The sequence below is a fragment of the Mustelus asterias genome, chromosome 20 (assembly GCF_964213995.1).
Source record: "Mustelus asterias chromosome 20, sMusAst1.hap1.1, whole genome shotgun sequence".
NCBI lineage: Eukaryota > Metazoa > Chordata > Chondrichthyes > Carcharhiniformes > Triakidae > Mustelus > Mustelus asterias.
Window position 1 is genome coordinate 66,659,510 of NC_135820.1, and position 21,154 is coordinate 66,680,663.

At 42.7% G+C, this 21,154-nt stretch overlaps 1 protein-coding gene across 1 annotated transcript; it reads right to left on the minus strand.

Annotated features, from left to right (window-relative positions):
* Nucleotides 1-3,775: 3,775 nt before the first annotated feature.
* Nucleotides 3,776-20,858, minus strand: mtg2 (mitochondrial ribosome-associated GTPase 2). The gene is made up of 7 exons (XM_078236152.1): nt 20,811-20,858; nt 18,772-18,987; nt 14,310-14,457; nt 10,242-10,357; nt 9,947-10,165; nt 6,675-6,813; nt 3,776-4,261 (listed from the first exon to the last, which is right to left on the minus strand). The coding sequence occupies exons 1-7, from the start codon at nt 20,817-20,819 to the stop codon at nt 3,867-3,869; spliced, it is 1,242 nt and encodes a 413-aa protein (XP_078092278.1). The 5' UTR covers nt 20,820-20,858; the 3' UTR covers nt 3,776-3,866.
* Between the last annotated feature and the right edge of the window lie 296 nt (nt 20,859-21,154).

Sequence of the window (21,154 nt, forward strand, 5' to 3'; positions counted from 1 at the left end):
TGCTAAATTGCCCCTAAGTGTCCCAGGATGCGTAGGTTAGAGGGATTAGTGGGGTAACGGAGATAGGGCCTAGGGAAGATTGTTGTCGGTGCAGACTCAATGGGCCAAATGGCCTCCTTCTGCACTGTAGGGTTTCTATGGTTCTGTGGAGCAGAGAAGGGTAATTGGAGATTTAAAGGCAGTGTTCTAAATGAAGGTGTAGTTGAGAATTCTGATTAAGTCTAAATACCCAACATGAGGATAATTAGTAGCTGTTTTAATATTTGGCTTGAGAATAATACAAAATATTTAAGTAACATATTAATAGTGTCTCTAAGAAGTTCATTTGTAACATGTCAGTAAAATGAAAGATACCAGCACAAGTCAGGCACAAATTATGCAACAAAGTAAATTACCCATTGCATATCCAGGCTGGAGGATGCCAAAAGCCTTTACTTGGTATTAGAGCCAGTTTAAACTGGTTAGAGAAATGCTGAATCATAAGAAGCCATTTTTGGGAGAGAACTTCTGTAAAACGGACAGACGAATGACAGATCAATATTTAAAGGTGTCAAACTATAATCGATTGAAGGACATGTCACTGTTAGTTTGACAGAACAGTGAATGAATGAAATTGCTTTTAATTAAGTGCTGGGCTGAATAAACTGATAACAAAAAGTATAACCATTCGGCTTTTTGGCATGAAATCGAAGATCTTTCAAGAATGCCTCACAGCTAATTTCTTGTGCAGGTGAAATCAGAGATCTTTCTTTCGCCTGAAAGAAATTTGTCTCGTCTTAATTGTATGTTTGTCTGAATATTTTTAATTTGTAATGTTTTTGATTCTAACATTTCAATCTTTTAATAAAAACTAGTTTAATTGAAGAATTTCATTGAACTGAATAAACTTTTTTTGCCTTTGGGAAATTAAATGTTTAATGAAAAGATTTAGTCTTTAAATTAATAAAGCCACCTCGAAGAATTTCCCACAACAGAAGGGTTTTGTGAGTAAGAGAATTGTTTTCCCTGACTAAGTGGATCAATAAGCAGAGGACGCAGATTGAAGACAGTCAGCAGATGCAATAGGCTATGATTTGGGGCGGAAACTGGCTGAAAGGCTGGTGGAAGCAGATTGTATAGTAACTTTCGGAAGGTAATTGGGGATTCTTGACAAGGAAGAATTTGCAAAAGGCTATGTGGAAACAATGGGGAAGTGGGATTAACTGGGTAGCTTTTTCACAACAGCCAACATAGGCTCAATGGGCCAAACGGCTTTTCAGTGCTGCAAAATTCTGATTGCAATAAGCTTTCAATTTACACAGTGCGTTAATGCTCTTGATCCAATTCTCCACCAAGGTTTTCTTTAATTTTTACTTCCTTTATCTTTCCGCATCAGGTTTGTACAATTTATACACTGTTTTAACTGGCAATAATTCTGTTAATACATTGCCCATTTTCCTAACTAGCTAAAGATTCTTTAACTCTCTTCAAATTTATAGCAACGCTAAAGATCCAAAACAAGTTGACTCAAGCCCCAGTAGGATACATGAGAACGCAAGACTATCTGGAGTAGGTATTTATGTACATTTGCTGCTTGATTTGACTTCAGGTGAGGTGTGGTTCCAGTGCAATGCCCAAGTACATTTTAAGACTATTTCAGTGATTCCTTGGCCCTCTTGGGCACTTAAAAAATAAACCTACAGATAAATTTAAACTATTCAAACATGCCTATCCAAATTTCAAGTACTGGAAGAATTTTTGGCAAATGTCCATGGGCAGATCTCTCTCCTGAGTAAGAAAATTGGAATTCCAGCCAAGCATTGTATATTAGGTATTGCCTGCCTGGAACTCATTATCCCGGCACTGGTTTCTGACAGACCATAACTTTTTTAAAAATTTGTTCATGGGATGTGGGCGTTGGTGGCTGGGCCAGCATTTATTGTAAGAAGTTTAACAACACCAGGTTAAAGTCCAACAGGTTTATTTGGTAGCAAAAGCCACACAAGCTTTCGAAGCTCTAAGCCCCTTCTTCAGGTGAGTGGGAATTCTGTTCACAAACAGAGTTTATAAAGACACAGACTCAATTTACATGAATAATGGTTGGAATGCGAATACTTACAACTAATCAAGCCGTGGTCACGGGCATTCGGCCTCTGATATTCGGGTAAGCATTCTCCAAGGCGGCCTTCGCGACACACGACAGCGCAGAGTCGCTGAGCAGAAACTGATAGCCAAGTTCCGCACACACGCGGACGGCCTCAACCGGGATATTGGGTTCATGTCACACTATTTGTAACGCCCACAGTTGCGTGGACCTGCAGAGTTTCACTGGCTGTCTTGTCTGGAGACAATACACATCTTTTTAGCCTGTCTTGATGCTCTCTCCACTCCCATTGTTTTGTTTCTTAAAGGCTTGATTAGTTGTAAGTATTCGCATTCCAACCATTATTCATGTAAATTGAGTCTGTGTCTTTATAAACTCTGTTTGTGAACAGAATTCCCACTCACCTGAAGAAGGGGCTTAGAGCTTCGAAAGCTTGTGTGGCTTTTGCTACCAAATAAACCTGTTGGACTTTAACCTGGTGTTGTTAAACTTCTTACTGTGTTTACCCCAGTCCAACGCCGGCATCTCCACACCAGCATTTATTGCCCATCCTGGAGGGCCAGTTATGAGTCAACCACATTGCTGTGGGGTCTGGAGTCACATGTAGGCCAGACCAGGTAAGGATGCCAGACTTCCTTCCTGAAAGGACATAAGTGAACCAGATGGGTTTTTCTGACAATTGACAATGGTTTCATGGTTATCATTAGACTTTTAATGCCAGATTGTTATTGAATTCAAATTTCACCATCTGCCATTGTGGGATTTGAACCCAGGTCCCCTGAGCATTACGCTAGGTCTCTGGATTACTAGTCCAGTAAGAATATCACTGCGCCACTTGCAAATAAAGAATGTACCCTGAAGAACTGCCATTACATTTTAACCAAAAAATCTCATCAGGATTGGAAACTAAAATAAGTATTTTAGTATATTTCTACATTGCCTAAAAGCTGACTCATCTGGTGGCTAAATAGACCAGACATAATTCTTGTCCAATTAATTAAAAAGATTAAACAGCTATTTATCTCATTGTTGGTTGTGGGAAATAGCTGTGCAAAAGATAACTGTCATGTTTGCCTACATTACAACAAATGCACTTCAAAGTAATTCACTGTTTGAGAGGCATATTAACAGAATATAAAACCAATTACACCATAAAGCAAAAATCTTTTGCACTGACATAGGAAACCAGGAATTGCTGGATGTAAAAAAGGCATGGTTCTGTCTAGTTCACCTTCTGCCACCCTGGTCATTGCATTATACAATAAGGCGGGAACAATGCAGTTGACGACTAATCAGGGCAATCAATTAGCCGACAACAGACCCAGACACGAGGTTAAGAACGCTATCCCTCTCACAGCCCCCAGAACGGTGGAAAGCTTTGAGAACTATTGAGCTAAAGTCATCAGTTGCTTCCGATCGTGCTTCAATTACTCAGACTGTATTTTTAAAATATTCTCAGTAAGGTTTCCCCATGGCCCCCTGCAAATATGTCCTTTCCAACAACGTCCAGCTCCCTTCTGAAAGTTACCATCAGGTCTGCATCCTTTCAGCCAATGTGTGTACCAGATCAAAACCTGCTGCATTGTGCATGTGAATAAATCAGTGCTATTTACAGTTAACAAACTCTTGGTGACAATGTGCATTTCTAAAGAGAATTAATATACAAAGAACCATAAAGACTTCAACATTTTACATTCAGAACAAAAGAATCTCTCAGTTTGTTTTTGACAAGTTTAATAATTTACTTTGGATATATATTTCCATCAGTATAATGAGTATAATGTTACCACTTGACTGGCACGCAGCCTTTAATTTGGGTGCTCTCCAGGTAGCCATCATAAAGTTCCCTGAGATGCATTACAAGTTCTTCAACATTAGCACCAGTTAGTGCAGATACTGGTATTACAGACTGCTTTAATTTTTCACGAAGCAGAACAAGGTTGGTCTTGGACTCTGGAAGGTCTATTTTGTTCGCGACGACACAAAATGGTCTCTCTGATAATCCCCTCTCGTACTGCTCCAATTCATACTTTAAATCTTCCAGCTGCTGCCAGGGCTCTGGCGTTGACAGATCGAGAACAAACAGCAGAAAGCCACAGCGTTCAATGTGTCTCAGGAAGGAAATTCCTAGGCCCTTGTTTCTGTGAGCTCCTCGGATGATTCCAGGGATGTCTGCAACTAGAGAGAGAAATGCACCTTTCAAATGCACATCCTCTTCAAACTAGCTTGCAATGTAAAAATTGCTTATTAGCAATTTTGTTCCATTCTGTGTTTTTTTAAAAGCAGTAGCTAATGGCATTGAAGTACTAATTTTAAAAATCAATGCATCTTTTGTTGGTGGCATTTCTTGTTCCAAATGCTAAAATGCATACACAAACACTAAGGCTACTTTAATATGAAGGTTTGTAAGTTGGAACTCTAGTGCATTGTCCACTTTCTTCACCTCACTTTTGGCAGCCATGCCTTCACCCTTCTCGACCCTCAACCTCTTTACTGCTCTGCTTCTCTACACTGCTTAAAACCTACCTCTTTAACCAAGTGTTTTGGTCGCCTCACCTCATCGAATATCTCCTTCTTTGGCTCAGGGTCAGGTTTTGTCCGATTACACTCTAGTGGAGTGCTTTTCACCAAGGAATCTCTTGCTAAGACTATTTGCAATTCGACAGAAAAGGAATAATGCACACAGTGGTTAGCACTGCTGCCTCACAGCACCAGGGACCTGTGTTTGATTCCCGGCTTGGGTCAGTGTGTGTGTGTGTGTGTGTGGAGTCTGTATGTTCTCCCTGTGTCTGCGTGGGTTTCCTCCGGGAGCCCCGGTTTCCTCCCACAGTCCAAAAGATGTGCTGCTTAGGTGGATTGGCCATGCTAAATTGCCCCTTAATGTCAGGGAGATTAGCAGGGCAAATACGTGGGGTTACGGGGATAGGGCCTGGGTGGGATTGTTGCCAGTGCGGGCTCGATGGGCCAAATGGCCCTTTCTTTAGGAATTCTATGATAACAGGATTGGTGTCAGCTGTGGCATCTTACTAAATTCTGCCTCAGTGTACCCGAACAGGCACAAGAGTGTGGCGACAAGGGGATTATCACAGTAACTTCATTGCAGTGTTAATGTCATCTTACTTGTGACACTAATAAATAAACTTTAATGGAGGAGAATTGACTAGTTTGCTGTTCAATATTGTGGAGCAACTGAGCACAAGGAAAGATGGCCCACACTGCAGGTGTAAAAGACATAATTAGTATTTTGACTAGAGTAGTTTGGATGCTATGGATGGAATGGAAACCAAACTGCAGCACTCTTTTTCAAATCAAGAAAGCAATTTAGTTGCCAGCTACTCATCCCAAATACATTCATGAGGTTCAAGGGCTAGTTTCTGATGATCCTTGAGTCTTTTGATTTTGCTGCACGGTGTCAAAACGGACCCAGAGCAAAATCTGCTCGGGGGTTCCTCGAACAGTGGAAGGGCAAAGGCTAGGAAAGGATCCTGGTAAGCAGAAACCAGCGGAAAGCGGGCCCCATCTTCAGTGAATGACTGAACTGACATTCAAAACTGAACAAAATTCAAACGGGTAGATAATTATTTGTTGTAATAATAAAAGCAAAATACAGCAGATGCTGGAAGTCTGAAATAAAAACAGGAAGTGCTGGATAAAACGCAAGACATCCGGCAGCATCTGTGGAGGGAGAAATAATGTTAACGTTTTGAGTCTGTATGACTCTTCTTCAAAACTAAAGGGGGGGGAGGATTGTGATGGATTTTATGTTGTTTAAGATTAGGTAGAGCATAAAGGTAAGATAGCAGAACATGTTGAGTCTTTAACATTTACAACTAACACTCGTTTTCACTTGTGCCCATGAGACCTTTGTCAAATCTCTCCCATCTCCCACCTATCCCTGACCTATTTTATTCCAACCTCTCGTGAAAGGTATAAATCCAACACATATCTCCTTCTCATTAGCTCTGGAGAGTCGTAGGGACTTGAAACTATGGCCAGAATTCTCTGACCGTTCACGCCAGTGGGTTTCTCTGGTCCCGCCGGCAGGTAACCCTGCCCGCAGGTTGCCCAGCGGCATGGGGTGCCTTCAATGGGAAATCCCATTGACAGCAGCAGGACCAGAGGATCCCGTCGCCAGGGAACAGCAGCCGCCCTCCACCGCGGAGAAACATGCGGCTGGGAGACTGGAGAATCTCACCCACTTACTCTGTTTCTCTCTCTCTCTCTCTCTCTCTCTCCACAGACGCTGCCAGAGCGGCTAAGTATTTCCAGCATTTTCTGATTTAATTCTTCGCTGTAACTCGCTTGTGGAGGCTCGTGCATGGAGATCGGTCGTCTAGGCAAGTGACAAAAACTGCTGTCTGTAGAATACACCCCACCAAGGGGTCCAGCACTTAAGAATGCAGCAGAGCAGATCTGGTGAAAACAATAATGGAATCCAAAATCCGAAGCCTGGATTAGAAGCACAACATTCCAAGCACGCCAACAGCTATCAGACTTAATTGTAAGAGGAGGAGAAAGAGCATTACATTTTTAAGCCATTATAAAATTTCAAACAGAAAATAAGGCATTTTCAAATTAAGCCATGGCGTACCTGCAATCTGCTCAAAGTCTTGATAGTGTATCACACCAACATGAGGATTCAATGTAGTAAATGGGTAATCAGCTACTGCTGGCCGGGCATTTGAGATCGCTCGCAGAAGAGAAGATTTTCCAGCATTGGGAAAGCCAACCTTCCCACAAAAGAAAGTAATGCTCAGTTTTCTTGTCAAATAATGTTGGCCCAAAATAAATGTGTTTCAGTCAAAGTTGAAAGAAGAAGGGTGTAAAAGAAAGGTAAAAGCCATTCACAGATATTAACTTCTGTGTGGAGTTTGCACATTCTCCTCGTGTCTGCGTGGGTTTCCTCCGGGTGCTCCGGTTTCCTCCCACAGTCCAAAGATGTGCGGGTTAGGTTGATTGGCCATGCTAAAAATTGCCCCTTATTGTCTTGAGATGGGTAGGTTAGAGGGATTAGTGGGTAAATATGTATGGATATGGGAGTAGGGCCTGGGGGGGGGGGGATTGTGGTCGGTGTAGACTCGATGGGCCGAATGGCCTCTTTCTACACTGTAGGGTTTCTATGATTCTATGAACTTCCAATGGCTTCAATAACTATTGAGAAAATTAGTCCCCCCTCCCCCCCACGCCATGTTTCCCCCACCACCATCACAATCTGCCACTCCTCCCGAAAGTCTTTGCTGAAGTGATGCAAAGAAAATATAACAACCTTGATTTTTAAAAAACCGCTTCACTTCCACTTTCTTATTTCATTAAATTTAGGGTCAGGAACAAACTTTTCTCATTATCCATTGGGTAAAGGCATCGAGTGACACATTGGTAAGTCAAAGATTATAAAGGTCTCGTGTTCAGTTGCTGGTTTACCCTTGTAACAGACCCGATCATTCTGAACAAGATCAGATGAATCTCTACATTACATCCCTTTGATGGGAATTTTCAACATGCCGGTATTGTAAGACAATTTTTGGAAGAGAGAATACAAACTGGATACAGTTGACATAAAGTGCAGACAGAGGGCAATTAATCTATCTGCCTCTTCTTGCAAAGCCCCTCAGTGGATTGTGAGACAACACATCCAAAGATTGCAATATATTAACATAAGCACGCCTGCCATTGAAGTCGAAAGCACTATTGTTATTCCTAATATGGTCTGATTTGGGACTATCAGGTCAGAATTGACATTGTCTGATTAAAGTAGTTGTTAAATGTCAAGGTGGTATGCAAGTGCCACAGAGTCTGCACTAGATATTCCTTGTCTAAAGTTATTTTGATTAGCAAATCTCATATCCCACATAAACCTATTATACTACCTTTATTGCCCAATATGATTTAATTTTTTAAAAAACTCCATTCTTAAAGTTACAAAGCCAATGCCCAGAGAGGGCCAGACAAGCCCTTAATCAATCTCCTTACTTGCTCCAAAAGACAATTCAAATTGAATCCATTTCATGGTCCCCACAACAGACACACACAAGATCCAAGCTGACAAGAAAAGATCTTGCATCTGATCTTGGGCTTCATCTGACACTTGATCTTCGCCAAAAGGCCGAGAAACGATTCTTTCCAGTCACTCCAATGCCCGATTGTGTGCACTCATGTGACTGAGCACTCTAATGAGATGAGGATGATTACAAACCAACAAACATGTTTATTTTGAGTGAAGTGTGTGAATAGTTAGATTACTATTTGCATAGTAAATTTTGCCCATCAACCATCATACCTGCTTATTGCAGACCAAGCACATTAAAGTTAAAGTTTATCTATTTATCCAAGTAGGCTTACATTAACACTGCAATGAAGTTACTGTGAAAATCCCCTAGTCGCCACACTCCGGCGCCTGTTCGGGTACACTGAGGGAGAATTTAGCATGGCCGGTGCACCTAACCAGCATGTTTTTGGGACTGTGGGAAAAAACTGGAGGACCCAGAGGAAACCTACACAGACATGGGGGAGAACGTGCAGACTCCGCAGTGACCCAAGCCGGGAATCAAACCCGGATCCCTGGCGCTGTGAGGCAGCAGTGCTAACCACTGTGCCACCCCAAATACTTCAGAATAGGGTCTCTGACAGTCTATAAGGAAAGCAAGATCTTTCCACCTCACTAATCTACTGCGACTCTCTTAATTCCACAGAAAGGAAGGATGTCCAAAGCTTAATATCGCTGCTCCGCCCTCAACTGTTGGGTGTTGTAGGATTGGCTGGTTGAAATGCCAATCAAAACTAAGTGCAACTCAGCCAGCTCTTGTCCCGTTGGTGCCAGTGCCATGACAACCACCTCATCTGATTAGAATACTGCTGTACTCTGCTGGTTTTACAGGCGGTGAGTGATCCCTATTACTTCAAACAGATACATCAAGCGTATACACAATTCTGTTAACCACTTTATCTCAACCAATACCACTTTTTAAAAAAAAACTGATCATCTTTGTCCTTTATCGCATTGCTGTTTGTGGAAACTTAAATTGCCTGCTATGTTACTTTATATCAGTGGTTGTACTTCGTTAGTTATAGTGTGCATTAGGAGGTCCTGAAGTGTGTTATATAAATCCAAGTTGTTTCATTACTTCATTCCGCAGTGAACTGTGTAATGAGCTAAGTCATTGTAAGTTACTCATTACTGGGCTGATCTCACAATGCTTCTCACTTTGAATCTGCCTATCTAGAATGCACTGAGCGCAGAAATAAAAATGACTAATAATACTGAGGGCTTTTTCTAAGATATGATAAAGGGGGCCGGGAAAGATCATCTGTAGGCTGCTCATCCATACTACACTTCCATGTAGTCAACCAAAGCCTCAGGGCAGGATTACATCCTCTCTTCTTAACTAGCAATGGTGATGCTGAAAGAAAACTTGAAAGGCTTTTTTAAAACAAAACTTCCATTTGTCTGCAATTCAAATGACATTCTTGTCACCGTTCAATGTAAAATCTCTTAAAATGCACTGGTGTTGAAGTTATTCAAGTTATCAGTATCAGGTACAAATGCATCAATTCATAGGCAAATCGTGTAGAATGCAAGTCGTAGTCCCTTTCAGGCGTCATTAGAAGAATGTTCGAATAACAATGCAGGGTGAAAATAGATTTATATTAAACATTCGGCCTTTTTAAAGCGTTGGGCAAAAGTTCGTACAAACTTTGCCATAAGTGGTGAATAATTTGAATGAGGAATCAGACTCATGTGCCAAATATCCACACTTAGGATGCGAAACAGTTGTAGAAAGTATAGCTTTACGTAGCTAAGAGGTATTTTGAGCCGCAGCATTGCAATATGTTGTTGAAAAATGTCAACTCCAAATCTTTACATACCATCCCAGCATGAGCCATAGTCCTGAGCTCCAGCTGCAAGACCCGCTGCTGGCCGGGTTCTCCTGGAGTGGCGGTCATTGGTGCCCGATTCTCGTTAGTCAGGAAGAAACGATTGCCCTTGCCGCCAAGCCCTCCATACGCCGCTACATATTCCTCTCCGTGTGATGACAGATCAGCGACTATCGTCCCATCTTCTTTGACCACTGTACCCAGCGGCACCTAAGAGCATAATGACAACTTAATTTAGCCAATAGACATCAAAAATGCAAGATGAGGAGGAAATTTGTCTACCCACCATTACATAAATGTGATCTGCGTTTCTCCCATAACAATTTTTACGTCCTCCAGAATCTCCATTATTGCCGTGATAAAGGGACACGATGGTCGAGAGCGATTTTATTTGTCGAGCAACTGAAAAAAAGTCAATATTACTTGAAATTTAAAAAATAGAAGTTACCAAACACACACACAAAAAAATCACCTGGGGGGGGGGGGGGGGGGGGGGCTGAAATTTCATTCCTTATCAATTCAGGAAAACATTTAAGCCTTTGCTTTAGTTTACAGCTATCACGGTTATTTTTACCATCGCTATCAATAACATTTCACAGCAGTGAGAATAAAGCCCTACTGTGGGATGCACACCTCATAAAGACAAGTGCTGTGCAGCCTTTTGATCTGCATGACTAAAGCAACACTTATAGGACGACAGACTGTGAAGCTTTGTTGCTGTGACAACCATTATTATTCCACAAATGAAACAAACTAACATCACTTCTTTCCACCATCATTTTATTCTGGAAAAAACACTGCCATTTCATTTTTTTTGAATTGTCCAAAAATAGCTTGTGATGATAACATATTTAAAAAAAACCCTAAAAATCCAGTTCACTACTGTTACAGTGTGTACTGAGATTTAGAATCAGAGAATCATACAGCGCAGAAGAGGCCCTTCGGTTCATCAAGTCTGCCCCAACATATTAGAAACACCTGAACTCCCACCTAATCCCATTTACCAGCACTTGGCCTATAGCCCTGAATGTTATGACATGCCAAGTGCTCATCCAGATACTTTTTAAAGGATGTGAGTCAACCCGCTTCCACCACCCTCCCAGGGAGCGCATTCCAGGCCATCACCACCCTCTGGGTAAAAAGACTTTTCCTCACATTCCCCCTAAACCTCCTGCCCCTCACCTTGAACCTACGTCCCCTCATGTCTGACTCTTCAACTAAGGGAAACGGCTGCTCCTTATCCACTCTGTCCATGTCTCTCATAATCTTGTACACCTCGATCAGGTCGCCCCTCAGTCTTCTCTGCTCCAACGAAAACAACCCAAGACTAAGTCCCAACCTCTCTTCGTAAGTTAAATGCTCCATCCCAGGCAGCATCCTAGTGAATCTCCTCTGCACCTCCTCCAGTGCAATCACATCCTTCCTATAATGTGGTGACCAGAACTGCACATAGCTGTGGCCTCACCAAAGTTCTATACAACTCCAACATGACTTTCCTGCTTTTGTAACTTTTTGCCATGAAATTTTACGTATGCAAATAGGATTTTTTTCCCCCATATGTAACTAAACAGATTCTTCACCAATCTACACTCACCTGCTTTTAGAAAATGGCCGATCTTCATGGAACTATAGGCCTGTTTGCCCTCTTGGGCCAGTATTACTTGACAGGGAAAACTAAGCATTATTTTCTATTGTGATAATGTGGACCTAAAGGACCATGGTCTGCATGGAAGAACAGAGATGCTCTCCCACTATCCTGGTCAATATTTATCCTTCACCAACATTGAATAAAATTGTTCATCATAAGTTGTCACTCAGAAATCTCAAGCCTTGAAGAACACAATTCATGCCAATATCTACGTCTATTCTCCTGACGTTCTTCTATTGCAGTCTTAGTTAGTGCATGTTGTCAATTTGGTCTCTCCCATAGGTAACTACAACAAGAAATTATCATTGCTCCTGTTGAGTGTATTAGGTCATTAACCTCATTACTGTTTCTGAAACCTTGCACATTTCTATATTTGGGGAGGCAGTGGTACTGTCACTGGACTAGTAAGCCCAGAGACCCAGGGTATTACTCTGGGGACCCGGGTTCAAATCTCACCACGGCAGATGATGAAATTTAAATTGAATAAAAATCTGGAATCAAAAGTGTAATGATGACCGAGAAACCACTGTCGATTGTTGTAAAAACCCATCTGGTTCACTAATGTCCTTTAGGGAAGGAAATCTGCTGCCCTTACTTGGTCTGGCCCTACATGTGACTCCAGACCCACAGCAATGTAGTTGACTCTCCAATGCTCTCTGAAATGGCCTAGCAAGTCACTCAGTTCAAGGGCAATTAGGGATGGGTAATAAAACTGCTGGCCCAGCCAGCAACACCCACAACCTAGGAATGGATTGTTAAAAGTATAATATAACAAAGCTTACACTGCAAAAACTTCAGCAGCTGTGATGTGCTTTAGAATTTTCAGAAATCATGAAAGGCGCTATAAAAGGTCATGTTCTTTATTTTCTTTAGAACATGAATTAAATCTTATAAATATATCTATCATACAAATGCTTCCTTTTGTAATCTTAACAAAATAACCTGCAGTCTTTGTACAAAATTACTGTGACGTACATGCCATATAATGGCAATTTTGACATAATTGTTATTTGGTCAACAGAAATTATGATAAACAACTCAAAACAGGTAAAATGAACAGCAATCTGCCCTATACATTCATAAAGATATGTTTCATTTTCTTTCAAATCTTTTTTCTTTACCAAAAATTACAAAAATGTTCAAAAGCAGCAAGAAGTTACTTCAAATTTTATTGTCCTATGGGACTGCAAAGAATCAACTATTTGATGCGTGCAAGTGGTAAAGGCGGCAAATGACATGTTGGCCTTCATAGCAAGGGGAGTCGAGTACAGCAGCAAGAATGTCTTCCTCCGATTATACAGGACCTTGGTGAGACCAGACCTGCGATATCGTGAGCAATTTTGGTCTTGCTATACAGGGAGTGCTGCGAAGGTTTACCAGAACTGATTCCGGAGATGGTGGGGCAGACATTTGCAGAGAGATTGGATCGGTTAGGATTATATTCGCTGGAGTCCAGAAGCATGAGGCAGAAATCTATAAAATTCTAACGGGACTAGACAGGGTAGATGCAGAAAGAATGTTCCTAGTGGTAGCGATGTCAAGAACCAGGGGTCATAGTCTAAGGATAAGGGCCCTTTTAGCTCTGAGATGAGAAGAAATTTCTTCACCCAAAGACTAGTAAGCCTGTGGAATTCGCTACCACAGAAAGCAGTTGAGGGCGGCACAGTGGCACAGTAGTTAGGACTGCTGCCTCACAGCGCAGATCGATTCCAGTCTCAGGTCACTGTCTGTGTGGAGTTTGCACATTCTGCACATGTCTGCGTGGGTTTCCTCCGGGTGCTCTGGTTTCCTCCCACAGTCCAAAGATGTGCGGGTTAGGTTGATTGGCCATACTAAATTGACCTTAGTGTCAGGGGGACTCGCTAGGGTAAATATGTGGGATTACGGGGATAGGGCCTGGGTCGGATTGTGATTGGTGCAAACTCGATGGGCCGAATGGCCTCCTTCTGCACTGTAGGATTCTATGATTCTATGGATTTTATGAGGTCAAAACATTGTATGTTTTCAAGAAGGAGTTCGATATAGTTCTTAGGGTGAATGGGATCAAAGGATATCGGAGGGGGGGAAGGCTATTGAGTTGGATGATCAGTCATGATCATAATGAGTAGTGAAGTAGGCTCGAAGGGCTGAATGGCCTACTCCTGCTACTATTTTATACATTTCTATGTTCTTAAAAAGACATACCAGCTTTTAAAAGTTTCCAAACAATTGGAAGTTAATCCAAAGTCAATCCTGGACTGAGCAACAACAGGTGGTTCAATGAACCCCTGCACCTCCAGAGCGGTTAAGTTTAAGAGTATTTATTAGTGTCACAAGTAGGCTTACATTAACACTGCAATGAAGTTACTGTGAAAATCCCCCAGTCGCCACACTCCGGTGCCTGTTCGGGTAACACTGAGGGAGAATTTAGCACGGCCAATGCACCTAACCGGCACGTCTTTCGGACTGTGGGAGGAAACCGGAGCACCCGGAGGAAATCCACGCAGACACGGGGAGAATGTACAGACTCTGCACAGACAGTGACCCAAGCTTGGAATCTAACCTTGCAAGGAGTTGTGTGTACATTAGGCTCACATTTGGTTGTGATGCCTTCCAGCATCAAACAGTCTGCTGACGTTCATGACTATGGCACATTATTGAATAATGCTGGCTCCAAAAGAGTAGCCAACACCTTCAGAACTGTATCAGACAAAAGGAGCACCTCACCTTTGAAAATAACATGTCCTCCATCCCCTCCATTTCCACCATCAGGTCCTCCAAATTCTTTGCGAGGCTCACTAAGGAAAGTGCAGGTTCCATCACCGCCTCTCCCTCCAAACACACTGACTTTACGTTGATCCACGAAGTACCGGGTCTGAATGACAAGAAGCTTAATGGCTACAAATAATTTCACAATTCCAATGTTTTTTAAACCTTCTTAAAGAGCAAAGAAAACTTAACCATTTGGATAAAGTCCCAGTCAATAAGTAATAAAAACTGTCTTTCTTTTAGTGGCTGAACTTTCTGCATTTACATTTACTGGATTGTAGGCACTCATTTTGTTGGATAATTTGATGGTGTGGTCATAGATACCTTAATCATTGCCCCAGATTATGCAGTAATCACAATGGTGAGGTTGCCAGCACTCAGTTTTATTAAGGAGCAACCTCCGGCATCTGCAAATGCAAAGTTAAAGGCTGAAATCAGGAAACTTGATGTCCAAGTTGCCCTGCCATTCCTGCATTGCACTGGTACCTTCCCAAGAGACTGGCGCCGAAATTCTACCACCCTGCCCGCCACGGAAATCATAGCGTCATCGACTTGGGTACAAACAACACCAGGCACTGTACTTGGGTACAATCAACACTAACAGCACTCAAACTTCCAAGGTTTATTACTCATGCACGGGGAGAACACACAAGCCCCGCAATGCACTGCTAGGTGTTCTGTCGATTCATACAGATAATTAGCAGTGATAGGTAACTACAGCAAATGAGAAACGAGCAACTCTCTAACCCTTCATTTGCATACATAGTATACCAATCACAGCGTAGTTTTTTGTCCTTTCTTATCCAATAGAAAACCGTCTCCTTCATTAGCATAATATGTCATCACATCTTGCTTTTTGGTATTTGTCATGGTAACTTGTCTTTGTTTCATCGTGTGGCCAAGGCTGGGAACACTGTTTATGAAACTCACGCAAGGTTAAAAGTAAAGTTTATTTATTTGTCACAAGTAAGGCTTACATTAACACTGCAATGAAGTTACTGTGAAATTCCCCTAGTCGCCACAGAGTGGCGCCTGTTCGGGTCAATGCACCTAACCAGCACACCTTTCAGAATATGGGAGGAAACCCGAGTACCCGGATGCAGACTCCACACAGACAGTGAACCAAGCAGGGAATCGAATCCGGGTCCCTGGCGCTGTGAAGCAGCAGTGCTAACCACTGTGCTACCGTGCCGCTGGTTAGATTAATCTTTCCTGAATACACAACCACTGACCTCAGCGAGGCCTTGTCTGATAACAAGCTTTTTCCATTCTTGCTGACAGAGTTGCCTGCCATAGTTGTTGTAACTTAACTTCCACAGCAGCGGGCGGGGGCCAGACCATGCAAAGATCCGTTGACCTCGGGTGGGATTTTCCAGTCTTGGGGTGAGCATGGCTGGAAAATCCCACCCTTGATGTTCAAATGGATGGAACGGCATGAAGTTACAGGACTTAGATTATTAGATGTTCCCATTAGATATTCCCCAAACACTTCAGAAAAAAGTCAGGGCTTTTCCATTCAAATGATAAATCTTAAGTACCATCAAACAACCTCTTTGGCAATGAAAATTTCGTATGCAGAGCCTCATTCCTTCAAATTTTTATATCAGGAATTCTTTTTAAAAATTTGAATTTTAAAAATATGCTCCTCTCATTTCTTGCTCTTAATCCCATATCTTTCCCTCGCTTTATTTTACAGGCAGTCCCCGGGTTACGAACGAGTTCCGTTTTTAAGTCTGTCTGTAAGTCGAATTTGTATGCAAGTCGGAACAGTTACGTACGGTTCACATCTAGCGTCAATTAGTCAAATGTTTGTCTTAGTATATAGTATATATTTGACCTAAAACATCTTAAATATAATAATACAGTAATAATAATAAAAAATGGAAATGATACAAAACTTGGAAAACGCGCAGTGTTTTGAGCGTCGCGCCCGTTTGTTTAGTACAAACCATTGTATGTAACTCCATTTTAAAAAATAATAGGCTTTACGGAGGTCGGTACGCAGGTACGGGCGTTTGTACGTCGGGCGTTCGTAACCATAGAAAATTACAGATCAGAAACAGGCCTTTTGGCCCTTCTTGGCTGTGCCGAACCATTTTTTGCCTAGTCCCACTGACCTGCACTTGGACTATATCCCTCCACACCTCTCTCATCCACGAACCCGTCCAAGTTTTTCTTAAATGTTAAAAGTGACCCATTTACCACTTTATCCAGCAGCTCATTCCACACTCCCACCACTCTCTGCGTGAAGAAGCCCCCCCTAATATTCCCTTTAAACTTTTCTCCTTTCACCCTTAACCCATGCCCTCTGGTTTTTTTCTCCCCTAGCCTCAGCGGAAAAAGCCTGCTTGCATTCACTCTATCTATACCCATCAAAATCTTATACACCTCTATCAAATCTCCCCTCAATCTTCTACGCTCCAGGGAATAAAGTCCCAACCTATTCAATCTCTCTCTGTAACTCAGCTTCTCAAGTCCCGGCAACATCCTTGTGAACCTTCTCTGCACTCTTTCAACCTTATTTACATCCTTCCTGTAACTAGGTGACCAAAACTGTACACAATACTCCAAATTCGGCCTCACCAATGCCTTATAAAACCTTACCATAACACTCCAACTTTTATACTCGATACTCCGATTTATAAAGGCCAATGTACCAAAGGCACTCTTTACGACCCTATCCACCTGTGACGTCACTTTTAGGGAATTCTGTACCTGTATTCCCAGATCCCCCTGTTCAACTACACTCTTCAGAGTCCTACCATTTACCCTGTACGTTCTACTTTGGTTTGTCCTTCCAATGTGCAACAAGTGCAATGCGCACTTGTCTGCGTTAAATTCCATTTGCCATTTTCCAGCCCATTTTTCTAGTTGGTCCAAATCCCTCTGCAAGCTTTGAAAACCTTCCTCACTGTCCACTACACCTCCAATCTTTGTATCATCAGCAAACTTGCTGATCCAATTGACCACATTATCATCCAGATCATTGATATAGATGACAAACAACAATGGACCCAACACCGATCTCTGCGGCACACCACTAGTCACAGGCCTCCACTCAGAGAAGCAATCCTCCACAACCACTCTCTGGCTTCTTCCATTGAGCCAGTGTCTAATCCAATTTACTACCTCCCCATGTATACCTAGCGACTGAACCTTCCTAACTAACCTCCCATGAGGGACCTTGTCAAAGGCCTTGCTGAAATCCAGGTAGACAACATCCACCGCCTTCCCTTCATCCACTTTCCTGGTAACCTCCTCGAAAAACTCTAATAGATTGGTCAAACATGACCTACCACGCACAAAGCCATGTTGACTCTCCCTAATAAGTCCCTGTCTATCCAAATATTTGTAGATCCTATCCCTTATCACACCTTCCAATAACTTGCCCACCACTGACGTCAAACTTACTGGCCTATAATTTCCCGGATTTCTTTTGGAACCTTTTTTAAACAACGGAACAACATGAGCCACCCTCCAATCATCCGGCACCTCCCCCGTGAATACTGACATTTTAAATATGTCTGCCAGGGCCCCTGCAAGTTCAACACTAGCTTCCCTCAAGGTCTGTGGGAATACCCTGTCTGGTCCTGGGGATTTATCCACTCTGATTTGCCTCAAGACAGCAAGCACCTCCTCCCCTTTGATCTGTAAAGGTTCCATGACCTCCCTACCTGTTTGCCCTATTTCCGTAGACTCCATGCCCGTTTCCTCAGTAAATACGGATGCAAAAAAACCATTTAGTAACCCGGGGACTGCCTGTACTATCTTTACATGATTTAATGTTTACTATTCTAACAAAGTTTCTGGCGTGGTTCAGTAAAGATTCTTCAATTTGATTGGTTAATGAGAGACAGGACCCAGATCCCCTGTCCAGGGTACCATGCTGTTTGACTCGCCATTAGATTTAGAAGGATTGTTCCCGATGGTGGGGGAGTCCAGAACTAGGAGCCATAGTTTGAGGAAAAGGGGTTAACCTTTTAGGACTGAGTTGAGAAGAAATTTTTTCATCCAGTGAGTGGCGACACTGTGGAATTCACTACCACAGAAAGTAGTTAAGGCCAAAACATTGTGTGATTTCAAGAAGAAATTAGATACAGCTCTTGGGGCTAAAGAGATCAAGGGAGGAAGGGGGAGATCAGGATATTGATTTTGATGATCCGCCGTGATCAAAATGAATGGTGGAGCAGGAGCGAAGGGCCAAATGGCCTACTCCTGCTTCTATTTTCTATGTTTCTATATGTAACTGCAAATCCCAATGCAAATTAAAATTATAATGAATGGCTCCCACCATTCATTCTCTGCTGACCACGGACCATTATAAGGCTAATTTAATTTCTTTCCCCATGATCTAAATGCATAGCTGTTAAATTTACCAAGATATTTGATGATTTTAAGAATGAAGGCTGATTGATATTACCAGTTTCTTTTCAGAAAGCTCCTTCTTCTTCCGGACTCCTCGGGCCTTGGCATATTTTAAACAACTTGTGGTGAAATTTCGTACTGAAGTCTTGCTGGCATAAGAGAACACCAATAGGTTGCATGCCACGTGTTGGCATAACCAAACACCTTCCACAGAAGTCTGCAGTGGAACCTGCTTTCCCAGTGACAAGATCTGACGTATGAACATGGTAAGCTGGCAAAGAGGAATTTTTTTAAAAAATCAATTACAACTTCATATTGTAACACTGACATTGCAAAACATCACAAAGTACTTTTGTAGGAGTGTTATCAAACAAAATTTGACATCAAGGCAGATAAGAAAACATTAGGCCAAAAAACCAAAAGCTTGGTCAAAGACCTTTAGGAGCATCTTAAAGAGGGCGAGGTGGAGGGGTATAAGGAGGGAATTCTAGGGCTTTGGGCCTTAGTAGCTAAAAATTGAGCGAAGGAAAGTAGTGATGTGCAGGAGGCCAGAATTAAAGAACGCAGAGTTCTAGCAGGGCTAGAGGTGACAGAGACAGGGAGAGGTGAACTCATGGAGGGATTTAAATATATCGATCATTTAACAAATGTGATGCAATATTTTAGAAATTGTCACTATAAAAATACCAGATATCAAAATGTAAAGGTCAGTTCCATTCACTGCTTATGGGCATCCCTACCAGACACAGGGGATCAAGGCTACTCTCACCTCATCCCAGTTCTGCACATCACATGTCAAAACAGGTGATCAAAAATGTCGTAAGGCACAGTGTAGCAAAAAGATGGGTGAGCTTGATGGGCTAATTGGATGGTTGCCATTTCCATTTTTTTAATGTGTCAAACAATAGCTTCCCAGATTTTTAAGGCCCTAAGTTTTTGAATATTGGCAGCACGATGGCACAGTGGTTAGCAGTGCTGCCTCACAGCGCCAGGGACCAGGTTCAATTCTAGCCTAGGATGACTGTCTGTGTGGAGTTTGCACCTTCGCCCCATGTCTGCGTGGGTTTCCTCCGGGTGCTCCAGTTTACTCCCACAATCCGAAAGACGTGGTGGTTAGGTGGATTGGCCATGCCAAATTACCCCTTAGTGTCCCAGGATGTGTGGGTTAGGGGGATTAGCAGGGTAAATACGTGGAGTTACAGGGATAGGGTGTGATGCTTTGTTGAAGAGTTGGTGCAAACCCAATGGTCCGAATGGCCTCCTTCTGCACTGTATGATTCAACAAGCTCGCACATTTGCTGCTACAAGACCCAACACCCACAAGAAAACTTTAAAGTTCAATAATACAGGGAAACAAGTCATTTCCTTTCCCATTTCAAATTCTTCCAGTTACAAGCAGCCACTCAGCAGTTGTGTTAAGTGCAGGAAGAAGCTCGAGACAGAGTCAGCACGTTCTCCTGTGTCTGCGTGGGTTTCCTCCCACAGTCCGAAAGATGGGCTGGTTAGGTGCAATGGCCATGCTAAATTCTCCCTCAGTGTACCCAAACAGATGCTGGAGTGTGGCAACTGGGGGATTTTCACAATAACTTCATTGCAGTGTTAATGTAAGCCTACTTGTGACACGAATAAATAAATTTAAACCTACAGGTTTTTCCACTTTCATGCTGTTTCAGTCTAAAAGGCACATGTTTAAGTTTATTTATTAGTGTCACAAGTGGGCTTGCATTAACACTGTTCTCCCCCCACAGGGTAGAAGATTGTTTCCTCCTTTATAAAAATAAGCTATTAAGAACCATAAAATTCATATTATAGAAGGACTTTAAACTTTCCTAATGCTTGGACACCAACAGTGAGTATTTGGGGGAATCAGGCCCCTTGTTCATTCACTCTCCAGCAGGGCAGGCAGCACACAGGCCCCACAGCCGGGCAGAAGCTGTAACGCGAGTCCGGGGATTCAGCTGCGGCCTGTGCTTCACAAGCGGGAATTAGCAGTGAATTGCGAGCCGGGGGAGGAAGGATTGGTCTCCCGAAAGCCGGACCAGGGAGCCACAAAGCGGCAGCAATGGCAGAATCTGCACCGCTCACAATACTCACCATCGGCATCCACACTGGGGGCGGGGCGCGGCGTGACCACGCCCCGGATCGTGTGAGGGGGCGGGGCATTTGATGACTCCACCCACAAATAGGGGTGTGGCCTCTGCTGACCACGCCCATCTGTGGTCAAGGAGGAGTGGGGCATCGACTTGATCACATTGAGGGATGGCCATAACCCAGGTACAGCTCATAGTGCCATTCGGCCCATTGAGTCTGTACTGACTCTCCGACAGAGCCTCTTTATACAGGCCCTATCCCCATAACCACATATTTATAGAAATCATAGAAACCCTACAGTGCAGAAAGAGGCCATTTGGCCCATCGAGTTTGCACCGATCACAATC

Excerpts from the sequence above, each read along its gene's own strand:
- mtg2 (XM_078236152.1), bottom strand. Across the intron at positions 10,166-10,241 it reads CAGATCACATTTATGTAATG|GTGCCGCTGGGTACAGTGGT; the intron begins GTGGGTAGACAA and ends TTATGCTCTTAG. Across the intron at positions 4,262-6,674 it reads AGACTTTGAGCAGATTGCAG|TTGCAGACATCCCTGGAATC; the intron begins GTACGCCATGGC and ends TTCTCTCTCTAG.